The sequence below is a fragment of the Daphnia pulex genome, chromosome 9, assembly GCF_021134715.1.
Source record: "Daphnia pulex isolate KAP4 chromosome 9, ASM2113471v1".
In the NCBI taxonomy this organism is placed as follows: domain Eukaryota; kingdom Metazoa; phylum Arthropoda; class Branchiopoda; order Diplostraca; family Daphniidae; genus Daphnia; species Daphnia pulex.
In genome coordinates this window covers 6,598,842-6,619,813 of record NC_060025.1, presented here as the reverse complement: position 1 = coordinate 6,619,813, position 20,972 = coordinate 6,598,842, and the positions used below count along the sequence as shown (strand labels likewise).

The following is a 20,972-nucleotide window of genomic DNA, read 5'->3' as shown; positions in this document are numbered from 1 at the left end:
TAGTATACGGTTAAACAAGAGCGAAACGTTGAACATCACTATAGACTATGAGATTCTACCGAATTACAAGATGGAGACTGGACGTGTGAAAATTAGAGAAAACAAAATAAAAACATCATTCTGTTTTCACCTGATGGGGTTGAAAATAGTGGAAGGAGTGGTGTTAAGGTGAAAGGATCATTAAAAAAACAAGATTATATAACTCACGGCTGCTGTCTTATCACAGTAGTTCCTGGCGGCGAGAACGAAGCAGGCCTCGGCATCGTTCATCCGCGCCCTTGCCAAATCCGCATCTTTCAGGCACGATCCTTGAATGTAGATGACTCGTTGCGCCCACATTGGCACCTGTAGAATCATCCGCATTGTCGTGTCCAGTTCGATCGGTGACAGCAGCACAACGTAATAATCCTAGACGCAGCGAGACAAATCAAACCAAACACGACAGTCAAGATAAAGAAATGACGACCTTCATCTTGTTAACACCATTCATTTCATCCTTTTCATCTTTTAAAAGCATTTCATGCCTTACATCGCAATTCCCTAGAACGGGACTACAATTTGGGAGATTCGTATTGACGTTGCTAAACCAACAAATTTTTGTAAGCGAAATCGCATTCGTTATACTGTTATATAAACTCGTCTTGGGGGATTCTGGAACGTGACGAATAGCGAAGTCACAGAACGCGATCCCTTTGTCTTGAGCACTAGAGCGAACGAGAGGGGAATTGAGAAGGGGTACCCCATATCCCTAATGAGTCATCGAATATTTTTTTTTTATTATTTCAAAAAGGAATGCATCAAAACAATAACGAACAGCACACAACAGCGCATAATGGTGATCTTGCGAAACAGGATGCCAAACCCGATCCTTCAACCGATCCTTCTGGCGCACACTTTCCCCGTGCACTCGCAAGCAGAAAACAACACACACACCTTCACATTTTCTCGTTACCATTCCAGTCAGGAAGTCTTGCACATTCTCTTCAAAGGTCGGTGGCTCACAGTCTCTCTCGTCTTTTTTTGACGCATTGCATGGCGTTTGAGATCCGTTCAGAGCTGGATAACTAATTACATATCGATCGATTTCTTTGGCTGAGACGAGTTCGTCTAGTATATTTCCCATGTGGGAACAGCAAAAGGTCGAGTGGGACGTGACGTCAAAAGCTTTTTGACGAAAAGGGCGATAGGCAAGTGAGTGATACAAAAGTTGAGGTTGCATTAGTATACAAACGAATTCAAAACTAGCGCTTAAAGCAAAGAGGATACCGGTATACTACTTGCATCCATCACAAATGCTCCGCTTCCGCATTTCGCATTCCGAATGGAAACTTATCTCTTGATCGAATGACAGAGGTACGAAAAGTTACGGATGGATGGATGGACGATAGTTGTCATCTGACAGAAACCATTCATGGATAAATCTCCAGTGTCGCAGCGGATGACCAGCCACGGATATCCGTGGACAACACAAACTCGTTTATATTTCGCAGTGCACGCGAGGCGGATTAATGAGGCAAATGTTGACAAATCGGTAGAGATATAACTCCGACGGTTGCATGGTCGCTGCAACTTTAGAAGAGAAACTTGGCTATTATGCCCTAACGACACTATCCAGTATAACGAATGCAAACCCTTTCATCCGGAATAATAACAAGGGCTGGAGGGTTGCTGCTGTAGCCCGAGGTTTCAATCATGTCGAGTACAGTATATATATACACTATGTAGTCGTACCTGGAGAAGAGGATGCGCATAGAACTCGTTGAGAAAGTCCATTATGGTGTCTGCATGCAATGACGTCGAACAGACTACGACGTGACGCTCCGACTGGGCTCGGTGGGAAGAATATGTGCCTCCCTAGATCGATCAAGCGTCATAATATACTGTAGGATATTTCAGTCGCTTCAGATGCGTAAGGCAGATATTGTGCAGAGAGCTTAGTCAGTTCGACCTTCATTTTAATAGACCTCACTTTTGATCACCTACCAGTTTTTTGCGTTCCATCCAGGTAAAGGCCAGCTGCTCGAACTGCAATTATAAAAAGGGCAATTATGAAAGTTAATCGTCGTCAACTGTATGGTTAATTTCTACGAGTTTCAAATTTATGTCAAATAATAAACATTCGATTGCAGAAGATTAAAGGCGAATAGAGGTTTATTTGTGATTTAAATTTACTGTGACGTTAAGTAGACTATATGATTACTTTTTAAATAATTTTACCTATTAAAAATCGTTTAAAGAGGAAATAATGACTGCGTGTTTTAGAATACTTTAATTTAGCCTTATCATGTAAATCTAATGTAAATGATCGGAGCAGTTTACTCCGCGAATATCTCTGGATAAGGAAAGCCTGTGGCAAATTCATCTGGTCTTCGAGCGAAACGTGAAACGAGCAATCGACACAATAGAAACACATCTCCCATGTGAAAATGTTTCAAATTTCTGGTGTTAGATTTTCAATTGATGTCTTATTGGTGTTAGATTTTCAATTGATGTCTTATTAAAGCCTTCGGCTTTCATCTGAATTTCTAAACACGACAAAGTGTTCTCTGTTCTCGCCAGACCAGTTACTAATGTGGGCAACGGTGGCCAGCAACGAAAGTGCGAAAGCAACTATAGCTTCAAACGATTTCACTTCCTTTTCAAAAGACTTTACGTGCATTAAAATTATGTTTCGGTATGCTTGGAATACGAATTAAGGTGTTCCAAATGCACTTGTGAGCGTATCTTCCTCATAATCTAAACTAAAATATTATATAGAATTCCGTGATTATTTATGTTATCCTAGATCCTACAACTGATGATTTCTTTTTTATACGATCGTGTAATTCTCGGAATCGTGATTCTACTGGATTCTACCCTCCTAATCGGTCTCCTTTGATTTTTATCCCTCTATAGTATGATAATAACATTTTACCTGTGTGGGTAAGACGATAAGTGCCACGCAAATCATAACGACCATGTAGAGTTGCGAAGGCCAAATGTCCGGAACATAGTCACCGTAACCAACTACGTAGATAGATTGATTATATAATGGGAAATTGGATTAGTTATGAATAATCGCAATAACTTTTTTTTTAAATTTTATCCAAGTATTAAATATTTAGATAAATATTGCACATACATACCCGTAGAAAACGTCACTACCACAAAGTAGCACGACTGGAACAAATTGAAGTGGCGATGACCGGCCCGCTGAAAATGCTGCACTCCACATACACTTTGAGTTGACCATCATAGTTGGAAGATATAATGAAGAAGAAACATTTTTAAATTTGTGTTGATGCAAATCGAAATATGAACTTAGCGATTTAAAAAATAGAAAATATCATTTTTTGCGGAATTAGAATATATCATTTTTTGCGCTTTATTATTAAAAATTAAAAAAAGCTATCGTATCTCGAAAATTTCAAAGACGGATGTTCGATAAAATGGTAAAAAAGAGTGACTTTAATCTTAAATAAAAAGAACAGTATGCAGTGCACCATCTAAAACTTAATAAGGCTAGTAATGTCTTAAGAACTGAGTAATAACTGACCTGGTAAAAACTAGGCAGAGAAGCGTGGCCGATAGCACCATAAGCTGTTGAGACAGGGCAGATTGTGAACGTTGCATCGCCCGATGGAGGTCATTCTTTCAAAACACCCAATCACATTTCGATTTATGAATAATTAAACAGGCGAGTAAAACAAAGCACATCAAAAATGAATGAAGAGAAGCAAGTAAAAATAACTGGAACTGCGAGGTGAGTCATAAAAGCTGTTAGACAGATTGGTCTGTTCTATAATGATTCTAATGAACATCTATAACCTTCGCTATGATAAGCACCCTGCCATAATGTGTGTGTGTTACTTTGGGCAGATGTGTCATGTATGGCCTCACTAGTTTGACAATGGCCTACTACTTCCTAGCTTTACAGTATAGCCAGTAATAATGTCAAGTGCATTTGGACTCGGAATGCCGGGCGAGTCTATAAAAGTTTCACATTAAGCAGTCGCGGCTACTTGGCAAACTAGCCAAGTCATGCAAGTTAAAGTTATTCTCATGTCAAAAACATAAAAACCACCAAAGATTGAGTGAATAACTGAGGGCAAATTGGAAAAGAGGGGAACTACAATTCTCATTTACTTACGTCAGGTGAAAAAGAAAATAGAGAAGACGAACGGTACTCACAAACATGTTTTCGAGGGCCCGTTTGGCCAACCAACAATTAAGGAAGACGGGAATGAAGAGGTGACGTAATGGCGAATAGAACATCTGTGAAATTCCAACGTTGACATCATTAATCAGATTTGTGAGAAAATAAAATGGTTTTATTTAATTTTCAAAAATTATTCTTAATTAAGGGTTCCAACTTCAAATTGTTATTTAATTAATAAATAAGGTAAGACGTAGGCGTGTACACATACCGTGAAAACGTACGGAATGGTATTGACGAGCTCCAGAATGAAATAGAATGAAAGAATTTCCTGCAAGATGTTTCCCTACAAGTGAAATGTAATTCAATCACGAACCTTTTTCATCGCTATTATTATTGTTGAGTTTTAGTTTACATAAATTCTTTAAAAATTAGCTATTTGGTCAATCAGTTTAGTTGCATGCGAAATACGTTAATACACGGCGAATTGTAGAAAATGTCAACATACTTTGTAGCTGAGATAAGCAACGAGTAGAGCCTCGACTAGGCTAATGAGAGCGAAAATCACTTCAATGACCCATAGGGCCGTGGGTCGTTCGATCCACCAAATGGCTTCCCAGTGAATGATGGGGTTGTCCATAAACTGTTGAGGTGTCTTCTCGTAGGCGGCCAGGTACTCGCTTTTGTTGCCCACCTCGCACCCGTAACTGCATTACACGCAAAATACGAAATCATTTGATTATAATTGCACTTTTTACACTACTTAAATGTCATCAGTAGAAATATTCAACTGAATTTGTATGTACTGTACATCACATGCATTATATTCGCAAGCCACTGTACGAATGATGTGTTCATTCGTCGTGTTTGTTATTGTTCCTTCGTTGTTCAATGGTTTGTTGTACATTGTGTAACAATTTCGTATGTGTCCGACTTGGTCTTTGTCTTCAGTGTGTAAAGTAAACACACGCACAACCTATAGACTTTACTCAAATTGTTGAAAACCGAAGGTAACATTGGAGTGTTTAACGAACACGAAAATGTTACGGTAGATTTCTAGAGAGATGTACTTCTGCTGTATCTCTTTTCGAATTGACGTGCTGAAATATTTAGTCTGCTAGCTTCACTAATCATTTTCTAAACAAGGTTGCCTTGTCGACACAAGGATCGATCCTTTCGATCGAAATCGATCGAAAAACTTTTGTAGAGGATGTGCGGCTGTATGTTCCAGTTTGTCCTACATAACGGTGTACCCCACAAACCGTCGATTGTTATGTAAAATTTAATGCAAAGAAAATTATGCAAAAATTGTTGCTACCAAGGATCTAATAATATCTAACATTCGGCGAGTATGTTTCAAAAACAAGTGAAAGGTGCATCAGCTATTGCTATTGGCTTGCAGCTAGAATACTGTTGGGTCCTGCACAGTGGTAGGCATCATGATAGACACAGGTCTGAGTGACACAACTGTAACACGCATCAGCTGATCACCATGGCGACAAGAGGGTGGTGGCTCTAGCTCAAGCGCTCCAATATTCCGGTATCTCTGATGCGTTGCGTTCTATCAATCTGTATGATACCTTTGTATCTTCATGCTTCGAATTGGTTTGTATTCGTCTGCCTTTGTCTTAAGCCGCTAGTAAATATATGCAAATTTAACAGCGATTCCGTTCCTTTGATGATCCCCGCTTCGTGCTAGCTCAGAGCTATAATACGAGCCGACGATTCGGCATCCGCACTTTATGTAATTAGATGATTGGCTACATCAAGTATATCTCTCTGTCTGCCGCTGATTCCCACCCACTCGTCGCTCGCAACTCCTAATAATTCCAGCAGCACAAACCAGAGCCCGGGGCATACAGTACATAATCGGAAACTTAAAATCGAACTGTTCATCCCTCCGTCCCACACCTTCATTATCTTTTTCGGCGATGATCAGCATGACGATGAAATAGGTCACCATCACCAGCCTGGACAGCTAGCGCATGTGGGTAAAGATTAAACCTTGATGTAAACGCATTGGACATCGGAGAGATAAGCTCTATTTGTGTTCACTGCCGGTTTCTATAGCCACCGCCCCCAGCGCTTGCCAACTGCAGAGAAAATGATGGATAAATTAGTACTATAGCAGACTCACCCAGCGACCCTGACCAACAAACGAACTCCCTTTTCTTTCTGTTGAACGCGTTGAAACGGTTACGAATGGACGATATAACGACTTTAAGTGGCACTTTTTTTTTACAAAGCGAAAACTATACTACTACTACTATTACTACTCTTCGTTTTTCTCTTTTCATTATAGTAAGCTTCCCCATCGTGAGGTATCCACGTTACACGAACTCGTCGGCCTTGTATGCTACAGAAAGTGGTGAGTCTATATACCAGCGGGCCTCTATTATCGCAGGGCTCTATAGCGTATCAAGGGCTCAATTCTTCTTCCTCGTCTATAATAAAGACCCGGGCCGGTTTTTCTTTTCCTATTTCGTTTTCCAATACAAGAGCGCGAAGGTCGAGAGATGAAACTTGGCGAGCACAAGCGTAAAATAAGACCCCCAACTAAAAATAGCAAAATCTATAATGGCAAACCCCTACAACTTTGGACAACGCAGAAAATAATCCACGTGAAATAATGACGGGTATACATTATACAGGGTACAAGGTACATTCAAATGTGGTCACTATATCATGTAACATGTAGGTTTTTTTAAATAATAACAAGACAAGAACAAAATACAGGAGAAGGAGATCTGTCCACCTATAAGCGCATCTAATAATAATTAGAATGACGCATCATCTTTTAATGACGCAAATGATTAATGCAACTTAATGGTAATCTTACCAAGTGGCTTGAGTGGGATCATTATCGAAGATGACGCGGCCGACGTAGAGTAAGCACGTCAGTAGCTTGATTAACAAGTTGAAGATACGGATTCGCAGACCTATGAAAGACACCCGTTGCCAGCACATAAATTCAAAAGAAAAATAAACACACATTGATTATCAATAAGCAAGAGGGTCATAAGTTGGCCGCGAGATCTGCCCATCTTACTCGATCGCTGGTTGCGAATAAAGTAGAGCTGCAGCCTTTCCTTGAACGTGTTCTCGTTGACGTAATACTCCACTCGCACCCTGTGAACATTGTCAAAAAAAAAGGAGATTAGAAAAATAAAATACAAAAAAGTCCCACGTCAGAGTCAATCATGAAATGTAAGCAACTGATCAGCATGTGCAACAATATTCGCTGACAACTAAAGAAAGGAAATAAGGGCACATTGGTTCGAATTTCCCGGTCGATACAGCTGTCAAGGCCCAACCATAACAAAGGCTCTAGATAACCTGTACGAACGTATACACCAACAAGTGAAGGCTCTCGCATCTAAATGTCAAGGCTTAAGTCGGCATTATATAAGAATCAGAAGTAGATACGAACAGCATGTCTCTATATTCAACGAAAAGCCTATATTAGAAATCTATATAAGAACTTACCGCGGGATGTTTTCATAACTATCATCCCAGACGGAGGCTAAGCAATTGTACGATTGCATGTGACTACCGGCGGCCGAAGCTGTGGCGGCGGCCAAAGCGGCGGCGGCCGAACCGCTTACATAACCGCTGCGATTCTCCGCTTGAGCCGACGACGACGCCATCGCCAGCCGCAATCGCTCCAGTGTTAATCGTCTGTTGCTCGTTGCAACGCAAACTGCGGCTCAACGGACCGTCACATCTTTTTGAACGTCCGACTTTGATCAATTTGTGGAATTGGACAACAAATCACCGAAAGCGCGCGCACTATATGAACGCCCAATAAATGTATCTAACACAGCGTTCAACAATTTGCAAATCGGATCATTTGGTCAGCGCCAAAATCTCTCGGCGATTTTGAAAAATGAAAAAAAAAAAAAAAGTTGCGTGCGAGAAACTTATTCACTCAGCTAGCGCCGGAAGGCACTAGAGTTGATTGGAAACTCTCTTCTACTTCTCACACGGAACGCACCGAAAAACTGTGCACTGCAACCTCCCTGGCTCTAATATATAATCAGCAATTGAATGGCTCCAGCGGATTCGGTCAGCGGAACCAACGATATGAAGCGTCGAGTGCCGTGTGGCGCTTGCAATACTACTGTCAAGACTGGAGGGGCGAGTCTACAACTACACACACACCGACAGCAGAGAGCCAACGGCCAGCCCAGCTGCCCAGCAGCCACTCACAGGCAGATTCACTGAGTGAGATACAGATGGAGTGCGGAGGGGAGAGCAGCTTGCGGACCGTGAACTACTACTGTGTATATTTACGGGATGGCGGAGAAAGAGCGTGACTATCTGTCGTCCTTCTCATCCGTCGTGTGGGTGACACGGGCGCACATCAGACAAGGGAGCGAGGGACAATCGTATAGATGAGGCCACCTATATAGCTACACTGATATCTCAACACACAGAGAGAAAAACGTCACAATGGCGCACATGCACAGAGCATCAGCGGCTCCGTGCCCCCGAGGAGCTCGGAGGGGACAGCACGTATCACACAAACACACACGGTATCAGCTGCTGCTGCTGTTCCAAGAGGTGGCGGTTAATACACACACAGCATTCTATATACTATGTAATTCTGGCTGATGGCTGGACCCTACCTATATCTCGCCAGCTGCCTATAAATCCGTCTGCTGGCCGTCTTAGTTTGTGGATCGCTTAGAGCTTTCAAGATATAGGTACCGTTGGATAGGAGCTAATGCAAGCCGCTAGGTATTTGTCTAGGCTTATTATGTAACGCAGGGGGGGAGGTCTCCGCGGACGTCTCTCTACTGTCAATCAGCTGTTGGCGAAAACTAAGAGAGCCCGTCTACAATACTACAGCGCTCGGCTGAAATGGTTGAGACATGTACGTTATCCGAAAGGTTCCTGCCGAAATATTATGACTAGAAATGTAACAGCTCTACAGGCCAACTACTGCCGATGTACGTGTATCACTGTGTATTGATATACTGTCGCCGAGTGACTGAAGTGCGCTCGTCTTGCGTTGGCCCGTCCGTACTGCTAGGCTATTATATACCTATATATGCCCTCTTTCCCCTACAGACTTTTTGCTTATGTTGGGCTCACTTTTCGCTTTGCGTTTCTATGGTGGGGTAGGTGTACACACGAATCCAAATGTTTGCCCACATCGCGAGGTGGTAGATCAGCAGTTGCGCTGTGGGTCTACAAACGCATGCGCTCTCTTGAGTAGTAAGTATATCTCTGTGCTGCTTCACCCGCTATACTCGACTCTATAACAATATACAAAAGATAAGGCTTATCCATCTTTTATGTTGCTCTTTTCTTTCTTCTTTTCTTTTTTGATTGTTGCTCTTTCAAGATAGTCAAGACAAAGGCTTTGATATAATGTATCCATCGCGGAAACATAGACCCGCGTTGCTACCTCCAGTCTGTTGAGCAATAATTGTTTGTTTAAAATCAATTATGGGCCTTTTAGAAACTATACACTATGAACCTTAACTTCGTTCATTGTATACTATGTAGGCTATGTAGTTTTTCAGACTACGCTGTATATTGCGTTTAGAGTTGAGACGCTGTTTTGTGAGAAGATGTGTTGGTTATAGATCAAATTAGTTCTAACTATAAAATATTCATAGTGTCGAGCTAAAGTACTTTTACCCTTTTTATTTTAATATTTATAATTTTTTTCCCCGGAGCTTCGCTTCTTTCAACAGTAGCTAGACTACCAGTCAAGTGAAAAGAAAACACGTTACGCAACGTCTATGTACGTTAATTATATCAAGATTGGGAAACTGTTTTTTTTATAGCGTATACTAAAAAAATACGGTACCAGAGGCAGCGAGAATCGTTAGTAGCTACTCTTGTATATGAGATATTGGCGGCGGTATTAAATATTAAAATATTTATCGTTAAATTAGCGCGAAGGATTTTATTGCGCAATATCGTTGCACATCACCGTACATCAGAAATAACCAAAATAATTTTCTCGATATTACTCCGCGGCAGCCAAAATTTAAATTAGCGCCCTATGAAATGAAAAAAAAAATCTCGATTTTATTTTGATTTCGTTTGAAAAATTGTTTTCCAGGTAATCTTAAATATTGACCCAGATAAAAAATATTTTAGTGTCGAGTAGAAAACGTAATTTTAATTTTCAATCATTCCATCGAATAAAGACGCTTTTCTGCCTATGATTTTAATTGTAAATAGCCTTTGGCAATAGAACAAGGACTATCGATTTACAATAAGAAATAACCAATCATAATCATAACCATGTCATTTAAATTTAAATCATTCCATCAAATAAAGACGCTTTTCTGCCTGTAATTTTAATTGTAAATAGCCTTTGCACAATGGCGATAAAACAAGGACCATCGATTTACAATAGATTTTTATAATTAACCCAGATTGCTATATAAATACTGTACCAGAAAATTCTTTTTGGGCCTATGGATATTTCTCCTGACTTATTTGTGGCACCTTCAAAATGACGGACACATATGACCCAAGAGAGACCTTCCGCAACAGTTCCCAGTGTGAATAACTTCAAGGAGCTGATTGAGTGCAACTTAGAAGAGTACCGCAAGAACTTATAAAAAACGACAATTTTGACAATTTAAAATTGAAGTTAGGTTTTGAGCTAAGCCTATATCTATGTATATGGTATTGATCGACATTACAGTATAAGGAATGGAATATAAATGTAAACTAATGTCGGGCGGAAACGGACGGAAGGTAAAAAGTTCCCAAGCCGTGCTGGATTTAAAAATAAAGAATCTAGTCTATATAGCTCGAAAAAATGTTATATTGATATTAAAGAAATTCCGAAAAAAAGATATTTGAATGACTTCACTTTGTGTATCCATTCTTCGCTTTCCCCCTCTCCACTCGTATTGCTACGCGTCCTCTAAATCAATCAGCAGAGCAAAAGATTGAGCAAACATAATCAGTTCCCCTCTGAGGCTCCGTCTGCTCCGTCCATTTTTTGAGCAATTCAATTTTATTCGGTGATTTCATTTTCTCTCTCAGAGATTTACTGCCCTAGTTTCCAATAAATGTTTGAGGATATAGGGAGCGCGAGGCAGCGCGCGCGCATTCCAGCGCGTCTCTTCATTCTTTATATGATGGAGACCTTTTTATTTTTTGAATCAAAAGCGCCTGCCATACGCTACCGTCTGCCGTGAGGCCGACGGTCGCCGCCGGGACAATGTCGGCAGATTTTCAAAGATCTGAGAACCCCGGCGAATTCTTGTGAAGTACACGCATGCACGTTTAATGGGGCCTTAAAGAGGTTTATAATACAAGAGTCATATTCCCGTATTAAAATGCAAGAGTACGTACGTAATATTCACTCAAATGACCACAGAAATCAGATTTGTGCGGGGTTCTTGGAAGACGCACATACTACACCGTCCAGTCTATACATTCAGGGCTGAATACATGTACTAGATCTGAAAACGTATTATTATCATCATTCCTTCGAGCAGAACTTGGCCAAGCATAATTCGTATCCATTTTGCACATATTCGACAATTCTAAATCATTTTTTTAAAGTAGGCTATACACACAATACATCAGCATACTATATATTTCGTGGGTAAAATATTACGTCTATAAGAAATGTAAGGCAACTGGCTGAACACAAAATCCCTGCTGGGTTTCTCCGGTTCGCCTTTCGCTTTCAATGTCCCTTTTCTTTTTTAATTTCCCCTTTCCACTGCTGCCTTATTTCCATCATCGGAGGTCTCTACATCGTCAAATTACGAAGATCTCCTACCGAGTCTCCTACAGATGCCCCGCTTTCATCGACTTACTGTTATTATTGTGACTCATCAAGGCTCTGGTGCTTCCTTAGTTTTCCCCAAAGAGTGTCAATGGAACGGCGACGGCGTAACCAAATTATATACCTATTATATACAGACGCGGTCGATGTGTAGGTTATCTTTTTCATCTCGGTTGGCGGGAGAATATAAGAACGCGGGATCAGATCGAATTTTCAGCCAAATGCGCGTCATAGTTAAATTGAGCACGCATCTATGGGTGCGTTTGTCTCCCACAAGGGAGCCCAAATTAATTGAATAATAAAAAAGAAGGGCTCGCTCGTCGTTTTTAATCTGAACGATTTTTCCAATAGCAGTCAGAAAGCCGCTAGGCTGGGTGCGGTGTTGGGTGTGACAAGAATAGAGCAGAACGCTCCCTCCAATAGTCGCCTTCATAATTTCACCACATACAAGGAAAAAAAATCTAATTTGGCTTTTCTGGATAACCAGAAGAGAGCAACAAAGGCACGTATGCACGTGCCTCAAAAACAACCGAAAAAGCTGCAAAAGTGCAACTCATTGAGGAAGTCAAAAGAAATTGCCTGGCAACGTGATGACAAGTCTATACGAATCGTCTCTTTCACTTTTCTCTCAATTGCGTCATTTTCTCCTCTAAATTCTATCAAAAAGACGTTGTGAAGAGAGAACAATCCAGAAATGATGATGACGTCAAACAAAAGATAGAGACGCTTTCACTGAGACACTTCAGGTGTAGTAGTGTCCGGCCGCATATGTCGTCGTCTATTTTAATCATTTCATCAAAAAGATCTCCGCCTATCACATTTCCTTGACTGCGTGTGTACCTACTAAGTATCTTGCAGAACTAACCAACTCAAGTCTCCAGAGACCCATGAACAATATAAGTGAAATGAGCGTTCGCTCGTCCATATCTTAATCAAGTTCGACTCAAAAGCGTGCAAATGATGAAGGCTCTTCTTCATGTTGCTGTGTAAGTGACTACCGGTACTATTACTATTACGTCGACGATTTCCCCTCTCAAAATAATTGTAATGTTGACCTTCTGCCATCAGAGTCTGGAGATCAAAACGAATCAGACAATTGGAGCCATACCATTTCAATCGAGTCCGTTGCTACCCACAACTTTTGATGGGCCCGGCCAGCAGCAGCAGCCAAGACGGAACCCGAGTTGGTAAAGTAGTAGTACACAAAATAGAAACGGAGAAAGAGACGCGGGATTAATCAGGAGTGGGCTTCGCGAAGCAGGGTGTAGCAACAGAAAAGAGTATATATATACACACATGTATAGGAGATGCCTGGCGGGGTAGCACGGAGCAACAAATAAGATTAATTCGCGGGGCCGGCGCTCGAGTGAGAGCCCCCCCCCCCCGCGGTTGAGCACACAGCAACACAAGGTGAATCATAACGAAAAAAAAACCTATACGACAATTCTATGAGGAAATGTGTAGATCTTTAATTAGATTCTTTTTTAATGACGCTGAACAATTTAAGAAAAGTTCAAGGAAATTCAAATTGTGACTATAGACAGTCGATGATCAGGAGCCGATCTCCCACAAACAATAAAGACTGTCAATTACATTTGGTAATTGATGATGGAATAGGACTTACGACAGCATTTGAAATAATTACACACACGATGGGTCGGTGGAATTGATAGGAAATATACCTGGGAATTTGCAAGGCAATATAGTCGAGACTGTCTGACGGATCCATGGTGGCGGGCCGTTCGAACAGTCGACCGGGGACCATGGTCAGGACGTTGGAGTCGACCAGCGACGGGCAGTGGAGGGACGGGCGGGCCAGCTGGCGGAAGCGGCCCATTCTCATCGGCCCCTTTCCGTTGCCGTTGATGCTGGCGCCCGACAGCCTGCGCTGCTGCTGCAGTTGGCGACGCTCTTGATCCTGTTCCTGCTGCCGGCGCAGCTTGTGTAGCCGGAAGAAGAAGACATTCGACATTTCTTTTTTATCTTCCACGCCTTCTCTTCCGCCAAGTTGCACCGAATTTTTTTCACGGAATTTGTGTCTTCCGCCTAGCGGTGGGGTCCTTTTGAATTTTCGCCCTGAATTCGCGTTTCCTTCTCCGCCGAATTTCTCTCTGCCTCTCTTGTTTTGTCATTGATCGCGGGGACGCACATTCAATCAAATTTCACACAAAACACATATTATAAGATATCAGCGAATGAATTCATACGGAATGATTTTGCTTTTGTTTTCATTGAATCAAAATAAATGATTGTCTCGTGCGTATAACAACGGCCGGTAGCGCTAGATGACGACTCTTTGACGGACGTGAGGTTCATAAAGGAATAAAAGGAAACTCTATAGTCTACTGACGTATGTGCGCATCAGGGCTGCAAGATATGATGCACGAGTCCCGTCTCTCTTGATGAAATAATCATTCGCCGCTCTTCAGAAAACAACATATCAGGAAGAAGGACGAAATTGTTATCTCCGTCGTTGCGTCTCTTGTGTCTTACAACTTTTGGTTTCTCCTCCCGGCAGTCGCCAGCATACTCTTATAGTCACACTATCTTCTTGGATGTGTATATACCTGGAAGCGAGAATCTGTGCTCTCCACGTATAGAAGAAGATCTAGGATCAAGGAATGCTTAATAACGAGCGGTCCTCCAGTATATGTGTGTGTCCACGTGAAGTATACAACAACTATATACTCACGGGCAGTATACAACAACGGCAGCACACGGGAAATTGTCTTCTCGGAAACGTGCTCAGTCTCTCTCTCTCACGAAATAAGTCATCGACGCCTTTTTTCTTTTATTTGATAAGCTTCTTCTTCTGGATAGACGCGCCAGACTTATTTTTTTCCCCTACCCTATTTAGTTTGATTGAATTTTCTATAACTTTTGCGCATTAGATTCTCTTTACTTCCTTTTGTTCTGCAGTTCTTTCATTCCACGTAGTATCCTTTCAATCCGTTGATTTGATTAGACGTGATAAAAAAAGCGTACCCGAGAGTCAGGCTGATTTTTTGATGACATTAGATTAGAGGTGTTAACACTAAAGGTTAAAAGAAAAAATCGAGAATTCGAGATCGGCGTTGATTGATGATTTATTTAAAACACTATTGCCTTTGTGAAAAAATCCTGGAAAAGAATTCAATCCTATTATCGATCGGGCAAAGCTGGGCTGTCTTGTACATCACCTTTTAGATTGAAGAAAAGTTGTCCATAATAAATGAACCGAAGCTAATTTTTAAGGTGCTGGTTGAGTGGGGAAAAAATGATGTAGGCGAGTACAGCCCTCCGGTGAAATTTAAATAATACATTTGCCTTTTTGTTTTCGTTAGAAAAATCAAAATAACTTTAATATCTGATTGCCCCGCACACGCTACTGTTTTAACTGCAACTCAATAATTTGTTATATAGCCTATAGTGCCTATACATAACCGCAAAGAGAATTTCAAGACCTGTAATCAGCATTCGCCTGGCCATCAAATTTAAAGGTATTATATCGCATCACGGACTATAAATAATCGATATAAAGAAGCGAAAAGCAAAGTTCTGCTAATGGAGATTTCCTTTTGATACTGTATACCGTACATCAAGGAATATGTAGATAATAAACCCCATCTCGAAACTGCTGAATGCGTCTGGCGTCGAATAAAAACCACAAGGTCCAAGTCCCCTATCGCGGTGATGCTGATGGTTGGCCAAGGCTCTTTTGGCAACTATGAACTATCCTATCCAGCCCTCTGGGGGTTGTCATGGCGACCCGAAACTTCAGACAAACGCAACATTGTGCTCGGCACGGTACGCGTATATACGTGACATCAACCAAATAAGACGAGAGAACTACACCATCACATACAGACGCTGCTGAGGAAGTGACGGATATAGACCACCCCAGACCCCACCACCCAGATCCAACCGCCCCATTGTGGGAAGACGAAGCTCGTTTCCAACAAGCCGCAAAGCTCTAATCGATTCCTTAGTTTTTCAAGTTACTTGTGATCCCACCCTAAGTCAACGATCACCGATAATCAATTCTACTCCATCATCTCTTTCTTTGATGTTGTCACTCTATGTATCCTCCACCTCTAGCGGTGCATGTAATAGCTCCAGCTGAATCTAGGTATCCACTGCTGCAGCAGTGTGTCTCATCGAATGCATTCGCCAGTACATAGGAGTTTATTATAGTTTATATATAGGAGACATATATAGCCCGTCTAATCTATATAGTCAAGCTTCTCCAGGGAAAATAGAGATCAACGCAGCCGCGCCTATTGAAAACTGAACTGAATTGGATGCGAATCATATCCTTCAGAGGACATCAACTAAACCGTGCGGATTGCTGGGGGGCTCCGCATCTAAACCTATAAAGATCAAAAATCGCAATCGTCGTCTGATGTGTCTTGTGCGCGCCCCAATCCAATTGCGAAACTATTCCAATCCAACGTGTCCCCTACACTCGCGCTCCAGACAATATACCTGAATCTCATTTATATTAGGCCACTCGAATTCGCGGTATAAGAATCAACCGAGCGCTGATGATGGCGTCATTCTTCTTCTCATTCGGATGAGGTTATTAGGTCTAAAACACTTGAACTTGACTTGTAGTCTAACAGCAATTATAATTGAAGAGTTCATAAAAAAAGCAGAAAAAGAGTTATCTAGTATTCTTTAATTCAAACATGAAGGAGTGGAGTGGAGAAAGGGTCAGCTGAAATATACGAAAGGAAAAGGATGCTGAGGGGGGGAAAACCTCTTCCATCGCGCCAAAGAGTCATTAATGTTTGAGTCATCAGACGAAAACGGCCGTCCACATCACGGGACAGGAAAGCAATCAGAGTCCATCAATTATTTTTCTTTCGCATATGCATATCATATGTGACAGGCTGCTGAATTATTTCATCGATTCGAGGGAAAAACAAAAAACATGCCGGCCGTTTTCGTCTGCTCGGCCAGCACGAGTCACAGCAGCCCGACAAAGTGTGCGGCTCAATTATTACATTTGGATGACAACGTCATCCGAATCGCGTGAACATTTCGACAGAGTAATAACAACAACAACAGAGAAAGCTCACCTTTTGGGCGCGCGACTGTCCAACTGAATTTCAAATGGACGTCATGACATCAAAGAAAAAAAGGAGGAGGGAAAACGGTGTTAGATACGCCCGTCTAAATATTATAGTTCCTCCTTGGGCGGGATATTCGATTGTTGTTGACGCTCGGCGAAAATGGCAAAACAAAAGTGGAGGATCGGTTTCGCATAGAGCCACTCGATTAGACTCTAAAGGGTAGACGCTGTTATTACCGTTTAGCACCACAAACACCACACACTCGCCAATAGTAGTCCACAGCAAACAAAACAGTACACACTCGCTCCTATATTAGTTTCCCTTTTCTAATGCGATTAGTTAGCTCTCTGTTTCGCTAATTGGCTCGGACTTGTTAACCACTTTTGGGGCCGACTGTATGGCGGGTTATTTAAACGGTTTCAAGTGAATAGCGCAACTGACGTGGTAGTATAAGCGAACTGTCAGCGGAATCGATTGGATGATGTTGATGTCACTACGCGATTTGTTCGACAGGAGACGGAAAGGTGCCCAGCCGAAAAGAGCACAGCCGCACGATGCTGGAAACCAAGAGCATGTGTGAATAAGCCAACAAAGAGTCGATTTGAAGTCAAAGAAAGATGTCTACACTGTACAGAGGACAACTGCAACCGCGACAGAAGAATAAGAGAATAGATAAACAGAAGATGGGCCTCGAGAGAGAGAAAGAAGAAAAAGGGAGGTCTCAAACGACGCAGAAGGAGGAGATAGGCGAAGAATAACAGCTATAGGGCGGCGTTGTTGTGCTGTTGTTGCGGTTGCCGTGATAACAGTAGATAGAAAAACGTCTATAATGTGCGTGGATAGAGAGAGAGAAAGAGAGAGGACTAATACGGTCCCGCTCGCGGGTGGCGGGAGTGCTGCTGCTGCTGTTGCTGGAAGGACAACCGAGGACCGTTACGTCGCACACGGTTCGAGAGACTGACTCTGACTCTCCGGCATGCATTACCAGCGAGCCCGCGCCGTATATATGCTATACAGCGAACACAGCACGCGTTCAAAATCCCCTCCCGTGTGTGTTGGCAGGGAAGAAAAAGGGGGAGGGAAAGTGGGAGTTGGGAGGTTTCCGTGGCCTCGTGAGTGGGTGAAGATGGTTCGCCCGGATGCTATACAGACAGACGGTTCATGCACAGGGACATTACTCAAAAGGTGTAACATCCATATAACATCTATAGCGATTTTCCGGATGGGATCATTTTCTTTTTCCTCTATAAAACGGACTCGGTTTTTCTTTCCATTTTTTCTTGAATCAAAAAATGTTTCCAGTTGGACAAGAATTCTGACGTAAGGACATTATAGCACGGGGAAGTTTGCTTCTCTGTGAATCACATTATATACTATGACGGGGTATACCTACGGGATGCACATCGGCGACTATTAGATGTCGACCGTCAAAAACTGCTGGCATTTGCCATCAAAGCGGTCGCTCATTCTGCGCTGATGCCTTTAGTCCTTTAGTCGGGTCTTTTATAAAACATTCCACTTTTCTCTCTCTATACACACTCTTGTGTGCGGTGCGTATAGGTTGTACGGTTCGTCACAGGAGGACCGAGTTGGCGAACTCTCGAACACGAACGCACGTCAAACGGCCATGTTGCCGGCGCTTCTCTTTCGCTCATGACTATTGGAGTGGGCCAAGAAAATTGGAGGAAAGACAACTACGAGATAGACGACCGCTGCTGTGGTTTTAATAGACAATTTCTATTTTCTATAAATCTGAAACATCCAATATGTTGCAATTCGAAAATCAACGTGACGGCCTTGAGGCTGAGGCGACACTGTTTTCTACATTTCTTTTCCGTCCTTTTGATTTTGATGGGCTGTCTTATCATTGCCAATAAGACAGGATGATTGGAGATCTATCAAATTGTTTTCTTATGTACAGGCTCTATATACACTCTGAACTAGATACAGAGGTTATATAATAATGGTCACATTGACGGACCATGTTCGCCGTCTGCGTGACAGGAAAAAAAAACGACACGGTAAAATGCGAGCTCTCGTTACCCAGACTAGTATAGATACTGACAGCGTCACAGATAATCACAGCGACCGATCTTTATAGAGAGAAACGGACGTCTGCTGATGGCGATGCCGGGCTCGACTTTTAAACACGAAAGACGCGCGGCCCCGGCCGTCGCCGTGGACAACACAACAGATATAGTTCGCGTCGCTAACGTTACCCAGACAAAACCAGTGCAGCAGCCTTGATAACGTTTTATTCCCTCCATCATCTCCGGCAACGGGAGAGCAGGTAATACTATATATATTATATAGCTGCTCTGTAAGCTATATTTATATGTGTGCTATATGATGCTCTCGGCTTGCTGGCCTCTTTCAGATTTATATAACTCGTTCGCGGGTACGTCCACATAGGCCCAGCAAAAGTCAATGTCAAATGTCACTCTACAGGGGATTTAATAAGCACTTTTTGTGTACATAAAAAGGACAAAATTGCTGCTGCAATAATTTGATTTTCTTTTTTTTTATTTCCCTCGGCGTTGCCGAAGGCGAAGCATTTAGGTGTAAGTCTTATTAAACCTGCACACACGATTCGAATTATAGCCAAGAAAATATATGTTTCAAATGGCAAGAAACGAATTTGAGAGCTGAACCAGTAAATTAAGAAAAAAAAAACGAATCGAATAAGATAATGGGTTAAAAATAAAATGAGGTTTTTTCTCTGATGGCGGTGAACTAAGTGAAGCGCTGTGATTCAATTTTGCGGAGAAATCAAATGGAATAAGTGGCGTCAATAGCTTTCCCCTCCAGTCTCTATAGCCTAATAACAAAGGTGCTTTGCTTGCTACTTGATACGTTTGTTCATCATTAAATTAAGTGAACACACAGCACAAATATAATATAGACATGATGCTGCTGTCTCGCTCTATAAAGTAACTTGCTGGCTATATATGAAGAAAAGTTTTGAAACAAAAGGTTCAATTCCTTATTGTCGACTGCATCATGTTTGCCTCCGGGTATATTTGCCTAGTTGTACAAATGTCGGCCACGAATTCAACTAATTGGCTATTGGCTAATTGCTGCCACGGAAACTCTGTGTGTATACATGTCTTCCACTCGGAGAGAATTTTAATCAAACTAAAGTGGCTTATTCCATTTACTAGGCCTAATATATACCTAGGCTATATATACATAGGACGGAAAACTATGGAAACAAAAGGCGGCGAATAGGGAAATCATTATTATTATAGGCATCAGCCGGGTTTCACGAAGCGCAAAAGTTTGAAATATAACGAGGAAAAAATAAGGTTCGTTCAATGGCATTTGGTGTTGTGTATATTTTTAAACCTCAACAACGCCCCAGGTGCTTTGTTAGTAGTATCCCCCTATGGCCTTACACACCGTCCCTTTATAACAGCAAACTCCTTCGTCGTGTATCCGAGAAGAATGATTGGTAGATGGTCTATAGGTGCATGGCTTCACTGCGACGGCCCCATCATAAGCCCTGGAGGTGGCACACCCAACAAACCGCAATATGTATAGACTAAAAGGTAAAAGCCTCGAAGGGAAAATGGGCTATGGGCGCATTCATGAGCATGGGTATCCGATCAATCATCGATTTCGGATGGTGGGCTCCTCATTGTTTGAGTTGTATGTACCCGCTCCTAGCTGACTTGTGCCGTGCATGCAGTTTGATGAGGAACAAAAGAGAGCAGATAGAAAATGGGAGGCGACTGCTATTCATATACATACGCTGTGTGATGCTGGCTTGTATACTTCAAGGGCCTGTGATCTGCTATATACGCGTCTGTGTATATCAACTCGACTCGAAATTGGGGACTTTATTGGAAGAAGGAGGAGAGAGAGCCAGCAGCAAACCAAAAGCCTGGTGCTGTTCAACTATTCATGACGCGCACGGACGACACGGCCAACAATGTCACGATGCTGTATTTCGCGTCTATAGAGGAAAAGCCATGAAAATCGTCCATAGCAATGCGTGCCATCAATATGC

General features: G+C 42.0%; 1 protein-coding gene across 4 annotated transcripts in view; it reads right to left on the bottom strand.

Moving 5' to 3' along the window:
• LOC124201828 (potassium channel subfamily T member 2-like) overlaps window positions 1-20,972 on the bottom strand; it is a 42,874-nt gene that overhangs the window by 6,443 nt on the left and 15,459 nt on the right. Inside the window, exons 1-13 of one of the 4 annotated variants that reach the window (XM_046598069.1) lie at window positions 16,970-17,919; window positions 13,592-14,028; window positions 7,185-7,264; window positions 6,975-7,074; window positions 4,644-4,842; window positions 4,407-4,481; window positions 4,171-4,254; window positions 3,536-3,630; window positions 3,126-3,217; window positions 2,915-3,006; window positions 1,984-2,025; window positions 1,732-1,854; window positions 208-408 (exon numbers count right to left, since the gene is read on the bottom strand). In XM_046598069.1, coding sequence (XP_046454025.1) covers window positions 208-408; window positions 1,732-1,854; window positions 1,984-2,025; window positions 2,915-3,006; window positions 3,126-3,217; window positions 3,536-3,630; window positions 4,171-4,254; window positions 4,407-4,481; window positions 4,644-4,842; window positions 6,975-7,074; window positions 7,185-7,264; window positions 13,592-13,881 — 1,473 coding nt within the window. In that variant the 5' untranslated portion in view covers window positions 13,882-14,028; window positions 16,970-17,919. Of the gene's footprint in view, window positions 1-207; window positions 409-1,731; window positions 1,855-1,983; window positions 2,026-2,914; window positions 3,007-3,125; window positions 3,218-3,535; window positions 3,631-4,170; window positions 4,255-4,406; window positions 4,482-4,643; window positions 4,843-4,946; window positions 5,430-6,974; window positions 7,075-7,184; window positions 7,265-7,621; window positions 8,687-13,591; window positions 14,029-16,969; window positions 17,920-20,972 lie in introns of those variants that run through there. The other 3 variants (XM_046598070.1, XM_046598071.1, XM_046598072.1) reach the window with 3 other exon arrangements.